This window comes from Lepus europaeus, chromosome 19 (genome assembly GCF_033115175.1).
Source record: "Lepus europaeus isolate LE1 chromosome 19, mLepTim1.pri, whole genome shotgun sequence".
In the NCBI taxonomy this organism is placed as follows: domain Eukaryota; kingdom Metazoa; phylum Chordata; class Mammalia; order Lagomorpha; family Leporidae; genus Lepus; species Lepus europaeus.
Genome location: NC_084845.1, coordinates 15,131,726 through 15,143,362, shown reverse-complemented (window position 1 = coordinate 15,143,362; position 11,637 = coordinate 15,131,726). Strand labels below are relative to the sequence as shown.

The window sequence follows — 11,637 nt, the reverse complement described above, 5'->3', positions numbered from 1 at the left end:
TCTCTCCTTCTTTGTGTCTCTCTCTCCCTCCCTCTACCCATCTTGATTTTTCTTTCTTTCTCCATGTCTTAATCTCTCCTCTCTCTCTCTCTCTCTCTCTCTCTGTTAAGTGTCGCAATCTCAACCAGCCTTGAATGATTCCACTGCCTCTATGCCCCTACATGTCTCTGTTTTCCTTTCTTCTCATTGCTACCCCTCCCCCAACCCCACACGCTGTCTCACACACATCAGGAGTTCAATAAATATTTGTTCTCAGCCAACCTCTGCCTGTCCCTGACTCCCTTATTTGCTTCTCTGGCCCTGAGCTCCTCTGACTGTTACATCCGTGGATGTCATAACCATATGCTGCTTGGTCCGCCCCCCCCCCCCAGTGTGCAAACACACTGCTGTGGGATAAGCTGCTTCCGCCTGCTTATCTCCTGCAGGAATTGAACCGCTCGTCCCCCCGCCCCACGGTCCCCTCTGGTCCTCCTCCAGAAACAGGATGAGACATCTGGCCTGAGCCACCACGGTTCCAGCCTGGACGCCCTCTCTCATCTCCCCCCACCCCATGATTGATTCCTTGCTCTCTTTCCACATTTGCACTCCCAATTACACCCCCACACCTCCTGGGAAAGGGGCTGGATACAGACCTGGGGGGCTCTGTCATGGGGCCCTCACCAGATGGTGACCCTGGGGACAAGGATGTGGAACTGGCAGTTTCTGGGACCTTTAATTAGCACAAAGCTCCCACCTCCCCGCTGGCGGGGACTCTTCTCCGCGTGCTCCTGGGATCTCAGGCTCTCCATTTTTCCATGCCTGTGGCCCCAGAGACCTAGGAAGAGGAAGCAACATCAGGTTGCTTGAAAAACAGCCTCACTACCTGACTTCCCCAAGACACAGGAGTCCTGGTCCCAAGGCTATCCAATTTCAAAATCCAGGCACTGACTTTGCAACCCAGAGCCAGGCATCCAGACCCTCTGTGCTAAGGTTATGGCCCCCACGACCCTCCCCTCTCAGTCCCATGAGTCCAGGCTGGCCCTTCCTAAGAACCCAGGAGTGCAGGGGTCCAGCCCTACACACACACACACACACACAGAGGACAGATGTTCACAGTCCATTTTCAAATCCTCCTGGAAGAGAGATTGGTGGCTAAATCCACTGAGTCTAAGACTTAAAACCAGATATTCTGATCCCTGTCACCCTCTCCCAATGGCACCAAGCTGCAGACTGGGAATCGAGTGTACAAATCCTCCAGGGACGAGTACCAGTCACTTTCTCAGCCAGCAGAGGTCTGAACCACCACTCTCCTAACAATCCTGGAAGTCCAAACCTGGGACAGTCAGGGACGCAAGGGTCTGAATCCAGCAACAGCTAAGAACCTGAGTGTAAATCCCAGTCGCTACAGACCCGGGGTCCCAGCACACCCCCCCCCCCGCCCCCTCCAGTCGCTCAGGGTCCCGCCCACCTGCCGGGCCAGCTGCGCAGCGTGGGAATGCCCCAGCTGGGCGGCACGCAGCCGTCAGGACAAGCTGCCTGGTTCCCAGCCTCCCTGCCTGCCTCCGCCCAGGCACCACCGCCTCCCAGCCGTCGCCCCGGCAACCGTGGCCGAGGCGCCCGGCCGGCGGGATGGGGAGAGGGACTGGGCCGCCGACTGCAGGGTCCTGGGAAAGGAGGGGCTGCAGGCCTGGGTTCCTGGGTCCAAGAACACGCTACGGTCTGCACGCTAACGAGGCGGCAAAGGGGGTATTTTGAGGCCAGGAGAGCTCAGCGCCCCAGCTGTTCCCTAGGCATCCAGGTGCCCTCTTCCCGACCCGCAGACCCAGGGGACAACAGCGCCCGCCTCCCCAGGGCGCGGAAACTGGCGGGACCCCAGGGGCTCCCATTTATAGCTCCGTTTCCACTCAGCGCAGTCCCTCCAGGACCTGGGCTGAGCAAGTTTCTTCCACTCCCTCCCCTCCGACTTCCTCACCCCGTGCCTCCCTCAGCCTCGGCAGGGCGCAGATGTCCAACCCAAGCGGGACCACCTCCTTGGACCCAGCTGTTCCGGCTCCCACACCCAACTTGGGCAGGGGCTCCCGCCCTCTGAGGACTCCCAGCCCTGCGCGCCCCCATTCGCCGGCGTCCGGGCCGCGGGACTTTCTCAATGGGAAGGGGGCGGGTCTCCCAGGGGGCGGGCGGGGGCGGAGCGAGCTGGACCCGGCCCTCCCCGGGGTCCCTCGGAGACCCAGAGCCAGGCGTTTCAGAGTGAAAGAGACTGCGGATGAGCAGACCCGGGGGGTACTCCAGGGCATAGACAGGGGGCTCCAGCCCGGGGCTGAGAGTCCGGCACGAAGCAGGTTCCGGGCCACGGTTTGGGAGGTGGGCTGCGGAGGAAGAAGTTGGCAGGTCCCGTGGCTACTGGTGAACACGCACTCGGGATGCTGGTCCCCGCCCTCCTCCTGCTCTTCTGCTTCAGAGGGCGCGCAGGTACCGCGAAGGGAGCAAGGACGAATCTGGGGGCGGTTGTTGGCTTCTGCCGCTTTACTGGGGAGAAACTGGCTGGGGGCTCGGACTCCCAGGTTTGAGGGAGAACTCTGGCGGCCCAGGCTTCCAGGCTAAGGGAAGAGGCGGCTGGGACTGGGGACCGAAGGACTTTTGGGATGTGCTAAGCTCAGCTCCGTTGCACTCCGTTCTCCTAGGCTCTTCGCCCCACTTCCTACAACAGCCCGAGGACCTGGTGGTGCTGCTGGGTAGCGAAGCGCGGTTGCCCTGTGCTCTGGGCGCGTACAGGGGGCTTGTTCAGTGGACTAAGGATGGGCTGGCTCTGGGGGGCGAAAGGGACCTGCCAGGTGAGGCTGTTCTCTCTATTCTGGCAGGGCCTGGGGTCAGGGCGCGCATGCTGGGGTTGGGCTGTATCCGAAGATTCTGTTTTGATCTTTTCAAGTTTTGGAGATTGAAGGATTCAGTTTAAACTGTTGAGAGGCCTGATTTTGAGGGTGACCCAGGGAGCATCGAGATTTTTACATTGTAAAATGTTGTGTAAATGCAGCAAAGTGCAGTGAGGCCAAATGAAAAAGTTATCAACCAGTTTTAAGCAGGCACCCAGATAACCAGTACTGAGGTCATTGCTGACTCTCTAGAGCTCTCCACACCTCTTTCCCCTATCATAACCCTCTTCCTTCTCACCCCACTTGTACTGAGGCAATCATTTGCCTGCTTTCCGTTCTGACTTTTAGCACCCCCAAGTTTGCAATGACTCCAGTCTGGGGCAGGGAGGGTGGGGGGAGGAATTCGAGTCTTTCTGGAGCCCGCACACTTTCTCATGGAATGTGTTTTGGAGATGGGTGATTGGCAAAGGAGGCCTGAGGCCAGGAACTCAGAACCCTGGTGCGATGGCCTCTTCCCTGACGCCAGGGTGGTCCCGGTACTGGATATCAGGGAATGTGGCCAGCGGCCAGCATGATCTCCACATTAGGCCCGTGGAGCTAGAGGACGAAGCATCCTATGAGTGTCAGGCGACACAAGCAGGCCTCCGATCACGACCAGCCCAACTGCATGTGCTGGGTGAGGACCCCGCCCATCTGTGCCCTGGGAGCTGGGGTGGGGGCAGCAGTAGCCAGGAGCATCAGGGAGCTCAGGGGAGTGGTCGGTTGGAGCTGAAGTCAGGGTCTCTGGGCCTACTATCCAGCTCTGACCCCAGATCCCCCCCGCAGTGCCCCCAGAAGCCCCCCAAGTGCTGGGCGGCCCCTCTGTGTCTCTGGTTGCTGGAGTTCCTGCGAACCTGACCTGTCGGAGCCGAGGGGACGCCCGCCCCACCCCTGAGCTGCTGTGGTTCCGAGATGGGGTCCGGCTAGATGGGACCGCCTTCCACCAGGTCAGGTCCAAACCCTCAGGCCACCCCCTCGCCCAGTCCACTCTGACCAGAGGCTTATCCAGAAGGGAAGAGCGTATGGGAGGGCAGGTGTTCCAGGATTGTGACCCTTGGAATGTGGTTCTGGTTAAGGATTCTAGGGCCAGGCCACCTGGGTTCAAATCTTGGCTAAGCCAGTGGTAGGTGGCTGGCACTGAGTTAGTTGTTTAACCTCTTAGTCTCCCAGTCTATACAATGGGGAGAACAAGGGTAGCTGTGAGGTTCAATAAAGGAATGCCTGGAAGAATGGCTGACATGAAGGAAATGCTGTTTGTAGAAAGAGCAGCCAAGGCATTGTTAGTTTCTGTAACTTTCAGACCTTGCTGAAGGGAAGGACCTCTGGGTCGGTGGAGAGCACCTTATTCCTGACCCCTTCCAGCCAGGATGATGGAGCCACCTTGGTCTGCCGGGCCTGGAGCCAGGCCCTGCCTACAGGGAGGGACACAGCTGTCACACTGAGCCTGCAGTGTGAGTGCAACTGACCTTGGGGGAGAGGTGGGGGCGGGGGAGCTGGACTCCCGGGTGTGCAAGAGCACACTGGGGTACCTGAAGGAATTAGGAACTGGAAACCCAGGCGCATGGCCCAAAGGAAATGGGAACCAGGGAGCCAGCTTCCTGGGGCTGGCTTCCTAGGCCGGCCATGGAGGCGGCCCAGTTCCTTGCCCCAGGCTGACCATTGTCCCGCCGGCACAGACCCCCCAGTGGTGACTCTCTCTGCTGAGCCACAGACTGTGCAGGAGGGAGAGAAGGTCACGTTCCTGTGCCAGGCCACAGCCCAGCCTCCTGTCACCGGCTACAGGTGAGGACCGGGAGGGACCAGCTCTCTCCAGCACAGGCGTGGGGAGGGCTGGGACCGCACTGACAGCGCCACCATCTCCACAGGTGGGCAAAAGGGGGCTCCCCAGTGCTCGGGGCCCGCGGGCCGAGGCTGGAGATCGCGGCAGACGCCTCGTTTCTCACCGAGCCCGTGTCCTGCGAGGTCAGCAACGCCGTGGGCAGCGCCAACCGCAGCACCGCTCTGGACGTGCTGTGTGAGCCGGGGCGGGGCCGAAGGGGGCGTGGTTTCGAAGGGCTGGAGAAATGGGTGGGGCGGGTGGCAGAATCTGGCTCTGCCAGGTCTGCGCCAAGTGGGGCAGGGGCGGGGCCGGGGCGTGTGGGCGGGGTCTATGAGTGGGCGGAGAGTTGTGGACTTGGGTCCTTGAGGGTGTTTCTGACCCCGGGTAAGGGGGGTCTCATTCCGCCCGGCCATGTGACCCCTTCTTCCCTTTCTCTAGTTGGGCCGGTTCTGGAGGCAAAGCCGGAGCCCATGTCCGTGGACGTGGGGCAAGACGCCTCCTTCAGCTGTGCCTGGCGCGGGAACCCGCTCCCACGGGTGACCTGGACCCGCCGCGGGGGCGCGCAGGTGAAGCCCGATCTGGGACCTGCGGCGGCGGCTGGCAGTGGACCCGGCTTCCTCTCCGCTCCCTGACGCCTCTCCTGTCCCAGGTGCTGGCCTTCGGCCCCACGCTGCGTCTCCCGTCGGTGGGGCCCGAGGACGCCGGCGACTACGTGTGCAGAGCCGAGCCGGGGCTCCCGGGGCGAGGGGACGGCGCGGCCGAGGCCAGGCTGACGGTGAACGGTGAGGAAGGCAGCTTTCCGGGGGACTGGGCGGGGCGAGGGCGGGGGTCTGACTCGAGTGGGCGTGGCCTTGGGAGGAGGTCGTAGACAGCGGGGCCTGGTGACTGGAGCCGGACCTGTTGGAGGCGTGGCCTCGAGGGGCTCCGCCTTCGTTGAGGGGCGTGGCCAGGCTGAGTAGGGTTAGCAGAGCGCGGCTAGGCCTGGCCTAGCTTTACCGAGAACCGGCTCCGAGAAGGGCAAGGTGTTTCCTCCGAGTGATCCGGCATCGCCATCTCAGCTCCTCCCGTAGTGACCGCCCTGCGATCTGCGCCCGCCTTTCTGAGGGGCCCCGCCCGCCTGCAGTGTCTAGTTTTCGCCTCCCCTGCTCCGGAGACCGTGGTAAGGCAAAGTCCTGCCGACCGTGACCCTCCCAGCCCCCGAAACTGCTGTGACCATCCCTGACCCCCAACAGCCCGCCCAACCTATTTCCCCCTCCGCGGGTTGTGCCCCCAGGTCTGGTCTTGGGATGACGGCTTCCTGGAGGCAGGGTCCCGGGGCCGGTTCCTGGTGGAGACTTTCCCAGCCGCAGAGGGTCCGGGCTTGATCTCTGTGCTGCACATTTCTGGGACCGAGGAGTCTGACTTCAGCAAAGGCTTCAATTGCAGTGCCCGGAACCGGCTGGGCGAGGGAGGCACCTGGGTCAGCCTGGGCCGCAGAGGTGAGACCCTGGTCCACAGACCCCGAACCTGAGGATTCCAAACCCCACAAGCACAGAGACCCCCAAACCCTCAAATGCAGAGACCCCCAAATCTTGAGAGCCTCAAAGCTATAGTTTCCTTGAATCCAAAAGCCCCAAAACAATCAACCCTCTCAAATTCATAACTGTAAACATTTTTTAAAAATTATTTATTTATTTATTTATTAGAGAGAGAGAGAGAGAGAGAGAGAGGTCTTCCATCCACTGGTTCATTCCCCAAATGACTGCAACGGCCAGAGCTGAGCTGATCGGAAGCCAGGAGCCAGGAGCTTCTTCCAGGTCTCCCACAAGGGTGCAGGGGCCCAAGCACTTGGGCCATCTTCTACTGCTTTCCCAGGCCATAGCAGAGAGCTGGATGGGAAGTGGAGCAGCTGGGACTTGAACCAGTGCCCATATGGAATGCTGGCACTGCAGGCCAGGGCTTTAACCCGCTGTGCCACAGCACCGGCCCCCGTAACTGGAAACTGAGAGACCACTCACACTTAGGTCTCCAAAAGGGGCCTTTCAAATATGGGAGACCGCAAGGGAAGAGACTCCTGAAACTCTAAGGCTCCCTAAGCCAGAGCCTATCATATACTCTCAAACGTGGGGAACCCCAAATCTACAGGCCCTTAAACCCCAGACTGGGGGAGTTCAAGCCTTGGGAATCCCCAGACTTGGCAACCCCTTGAGCCCAGGGATCACAAACGTGACCTCCAGTCCATGCTCAGCCCCTGCCCAGCGTCTCAGGACGCCCATGTACTCCCTGCAGACCTGTTGCCCACTGTGCGGATCGTGGCTGGAGTAGCCTCTGCGGCCGTGACTCTCCTTATGGTCATCACCGGAGTGGCCCTTTGCTGCTGGCGCCACGGCAAGTATCAGTGTCTGAGCCCACTGGGTCCCCGTTCTCCCCCATATGCTGCCCGCTGACATGGCCACACCTTGGGCATGGCCCTGACTCTAGCCCTGCGAGGGGCTCAGCTCACCTTAGGCTCCAACTCCATCTCCTTGGGGTCATGCTCCTTGCCAAGGCTCTCAGTGGCTCTGGGCCTCTGCCCAATTACCCGATCTTCTCTCTTCCTGTTATTGATCTCCACAAAGCCCTACCCCATCACTTACCTCTGCCCCTCCCTACCCCCAACTCAGCCTCTTTCTCCAAGCAAAAACACCTAGTTCGAGTCCCCGGCAGCAGCAACAGCTCCAGTTCCAGGTGCCCCGAGGAGGAGACAGGCAGCAGCGAGGACCCGGTATGTTGCTGGGCTCCCCAGGCCTGACCACACCTCCAGACCCAAACAGTAACTTAGTCCCAGTGTGGCCCCCAGATTCAGATCGGACCCCAGTCTCGACAGTGACCACAGACCAATTCTCCCAAGTCTGAAGACGCCCTTGATCCATTTATTCCGTAGACCCACCATGTCCCCATGACTATTGCTGTCTTGAGTCCAGATCCTAGTGCCCAGGGGCCCAGGGGCCCTCCTGCCTGAAGGGGAAGTCCTTGGGGGATGGCTCTGGGGCAGGGGGGATCCCCTGGCCACTCCCTCTTAGTACAGTCACTGTCCTAGGGCCCCATTATACACGCTGACCACAGTGGCCTGGCTCTGGATGAGGAAGGGGCTCTGGAGAGCAAGGTGAGTGTGGGGAAGGAGGGGTCCCCTCATTGTGTCCAGCTGTCTCTCTGCTGCTGCCCCCGCCATTTTCATTCTTTCTTCCCAGGAGTGGGACCTAGCCCCTCCCAACTCTCTCCTGGCCTCCTGGGCCAGCTCAGCTCCACAGCCTCAGGGTTCATGGCTGCTGATTACGCCACACACCTGCCCCAGCCTTAGCCTCTCCCTGAGCCCTAGACCGAGGTTCCATCAGCCTGTGCGCTCCTCATCACTCCTGCTCCAGGCCTCCGGGTGCCTCTTTCTGATTGCTCTTGTTCCCCCCAGCCCCAGCCCTCAGGCCCCTCCATCCCCTGGGTCCCACATGGGCCTGCCTGCGCCAAACTTCTGGAAGTCCCTCCTTTGCAGTCGCCAGTCCATGCCCTCACTGGTCTATACCTAGCGCTTGCTGTTCTCTGGGCCTGGAACCCTCCCACCTTTCTTCGCACAATGACCCAATTCCCTCCATTGTTGCTCCGATGTCAGCTCAGACATTTCTCATGCTCAGACCCAGGCTTCCCTCATCCACAGCTCGATTGTTCTACCCCGTCCCAACCTTGGCTTGCCCGTCCAGCCCAGTCATTCGGCTTCCCCGACCCAGCACAGCCACCATCACCTCCGGTGCTTTCCCATCTGGGCTCCGGTGACCTGTCCTGTCCCCCCCTGGCCTGAGATCTCTGGGAAAACAGAGTCCAGGTCTCTCCTGGTGATGCATCTGCAGCAGCGGCATAGGCATAGCACAGCATCAAAGCCAGGAGCTGTGTGACTGATGGAGGAATCTCTCTCCTGCCTGTCACCCTTCAGCAGGTCTATAACCTTCTGGCTCTGTCATGCTCTATTTAGTCTCTGTCTCTGCTTTCTCTGCCTACCCTCTTCTGTCCCTTTGGCTCCAGTCACTGGTTTTATCTCAGTCTGTCCCTGCTGGTTTATGTGTCTCTCTCCCTGTTTCTGGGTCTTTGCCTCCTCCTGTTGCTGCCTGTTTGTCTCTCTAGGTCTGGCTGCATCTCATTGTCTCCATCAGTGACCCTCAGATCCGTATGGCCTCGCGTACCTTACCAAGTCTCGTTTGTCCTCCAGGACCCAACCAATGGTTACTACAAGGTCCGAGGGGTCAGTGTGAGCCTGAGCCTTGGTGAAGCCCCTGGAGGAGGCCTCTTCCTGCCCCCCACCTCCCCCCTGGGGCCCCCAGGGACCCCTACCTTCTATGACTTCAATCCACATCTGGATACGATGCCTCCCTGCAGACTGTACAGAGCCCGGGCAGGGTATCTCACCACACCCCACCCTCGGGCCTTCACCAGCTACATCAAGCCCACATCCTTCGGGTCCCCAGATTTGGCCTCTGGGACTCCCCCCTTCCCATATGCTGCCTTCCCCACCCCCAGCCATCCTCGACTTCAGACTCACGTGTGACATCTCTCCAGCTGAGGGGTGCTGGCATCTCCCTGCCATCATAGGCTGCCCTGATTTCTGAAGAACCAGAATGCACCGGCTACTTTCCTCTCCCAACATCGGACACTGGGGGAGGAGGTCGTTACAGTCATCAGGATCGCTGTTGTACACTCAACTCCGCCACAAAGGGATGCCCCGGGTCGGGGCAGGATGGCCACTGTGCCCACCTATTTCTTAGTGTAAATGCAATTCAGGATGGCGGCCAGGACCTTTGAAGAGGGGTGGGAGGATGGGGATTAGGGACAGGATGGGAGTTGCCACTGAAGGGAGATATTTCAACATGACCGTCTGCCTTGAGGAGGTAAAAGAAGACAGATTAAAATGAGGGCAGACCTGGTCCCACCGAATCCTGGCTCTTTCTGGGGGGCACTCTGCTGTGCCAATGGAAGGGCACCAAGGTGGCTGCTTCCACCTTGGGAACCCAAGATGGCCACCATCTCAATTCCTTCTGCTTTCCTTAAAGACTCCCAAAGGACTGGACCCAAGGAGTGGGGATAGAGTGAGAACCACCATTGTGGGGCTGAAGGGCAGTCTGGGAGTGAGGATGTTTATGTTTAATAAAAAAAAAAAAACGTGCAAGAGGCTAATGCGTCTTGGGGATTCTCCTGGTGTTATTACCCTCTCTGAAGGAAGAGGCCCACTGAGCCAGTCCCGAAGTCCTTCCTCTGCCTTAGCCTACAAGGTAGTTGTAGGAACGAACCCAGTTCCTTGCTATGTGTTTGACACTCTAGACTCTTAATTTGTGTCTGCACACAAACAAGCACACACAGAGTTGCAAAGAGAAACAGATGAAGGCACACACATATCACACACACGTATCACCCACACAGATGGCCACACATGTGGAGCTGCCCCAATATATCCTGGGAAAACAGAATTCTCATCTGAGAAGATGAAGCAGTGAGGCTTGAAGGGGACCTGGGTTGGGGGAACTCAGAGTGGATAGATGGAAACCCCTGGTCCCTAGAGCAAGGATGTGGATCCAGACCTTGCCCTGAGATTGGGGGTTCTAGATGGATGTGATGCTGGGTGCCTGCTTCAGACCATCCTTTTTTTTTTTTTAAAGATTTATTTTATTTATTTGAAAGAGTTACAGAGAGAGGTAGATACATCGAGAGAGGTCTTCCATCTGCTGGTTCACTCTCCAAATGACAATGACCAGAGCTGAGCTGATTAAAAGCCAGGAGCCAGGAGCTTCTTCTAGGTCTCCCACATAGATGCAGGGGCCCAAGGACTCAGGCCATCTTCTACTGCTTTCCCAGGCCACAGTAGAGAGTTGGATCGGAAGTGGAGCATCCGGGTCTTGAACCGGCCTCCATATGGGATGCTGGCTCTGCAGGCTGGGACTTTAACCCTCTGCACCACAGCGTCGGCCCCTGAAAGCATCCTGGGGTGCAGACATTGTGGTGTAGTAGGTTAAGCTGCCTCTTGGGAAGACCACATCCCAGCATCCCACATGAGAGTGCGGGTTTGAGACTTGGCTACTCTGCTTCTGATCCAGGTTCCTGTTATTGCCTTCCGGGAGGCAGTCGTGCTTGGGTTCCTGCCACCCACATGGGAAACCCAGATGGGGTTCTGGGCTCCTGGTTTCTGTCTGATGCAGCACTGGACATTGCTGGCACCATCTGGGGAGTAAACCAGCAGATGGAAGCTCCATCTCTCGCTCTCTCTCGGTATCTCTGTTGCCTTACCTTTCAAGTAGATGAAAATAAAAGAACATTTCAAAACAAAGGGGGGCCCCTGGGGGGCTTTGTTTGGTTCAGGATCCTTGCGCTGGGAATAAAAGCCCAGACACCTGGACCTAACTTTAACCCTCACCCTAGAGAAGTAGGGCAACCAGACTGGACTCCTGGGTCTGAGGGAGAAAGGGCTGGGGGCTTGGCCTCTGGCCCTAAGGGAGATGGGCCGGCTTGGGAGGGGAGGGGACTTGACTTCAACTGCTGTGTTCTTGCTTGGGGGGAATTTGGAAGTCTGTATCCCTGGGACCTCAAGGCAGAAACGCACTGGGGCCCAGGGAGGCTCCGATGTGGCATCCCTGGAAGGGCGCTAAGGTGATGGTGGGTGGGAGGGAGGAGAGCTGGGATGAGAGTCCCAAGGGAGGACCCAAGCCCCAGGGGTAGAGCTCACGACCCAGATCCCTGGCTGGGCGCTTGCAAGGGGTGGGACGCCTGGACTCTCAAGGGGCGGGGGCCCGCGCAGCCTCCCACCCGGGGTTCCCGAGCCGCCCCGCGCTGCGCAGAGCTGCCACGCTATTGTCCTGGCCGCGAAGGCGGGGCCGGCGCGGGGCGGGGCTGGCGGCGCCGGCGCAGCCCGGGGGCGGCGGGAGGAGGCGGCGGCGGCGG

General features: G+C 59.4%; 1 protein-coding gene across 1 annotated transcript; it reads left to right on the top strand.

Annotated features, from left to right (window-relative positions):
- Positions 1-2,399: 2,399 nt before the first annotated feature.
- On the top strand, positions 2,400-9,827 carry KIRREL2 (kirre like nephrin family adhesion molecule 2). Its single transcript, XM_062176827.1, has 15 exons — positions 2,400-2,448; positions 2,661-2,810; positions 3,376-3,525; positions 3,675-3,835; positions 4,189-4,339; positions 4,565-4,670; positions 4,754-4,902; positions 5,146-5,273; positions 5,357-5,489; positions 5,766-5,866; positions 5,981-6,185; positions 6,976-7,074; positions 7,350-7,450; positions 7,766-7,831; positions 8,921-9,827. The coding sequence occupies exons 1-15, from the start codon at positions 2,400-2,402 to the stop codon at positions 9,254-9,256; spliced, it is 2,085 nt and encodes a 694-aa protein (XP_062032811.1). The 3' UTR covers positions 9,257-9,827.
- The last annotated feature ends 1,810 nt before the right edge of the window (positions 9,828-11,637 follow it).

Coding starts and splice junctions, on each gene's coding strand:
- KIRREL2 (XM_062176827.1), top strand. CDS start 2,400: ATGCTGGTCCCCGCCCTCCTCCTGCTCTTCTGCTTCAGAGGGCGCGCA. Junction 3,526..3,674: donor AGCCCAACTGCATGTGCTGG/GTGAGGACCCCG, acceptor TCCCCCCCGCAG/TGCCCCCAGAAGCCCCCCAA. Junction 7,075..7,349: donor CCTTTGCTGCTGGCGCCACG/GCAAGTATCAGT, acceptor CCCCCAACTCAG/CCTCTTTCTCCAAGCAAAAA.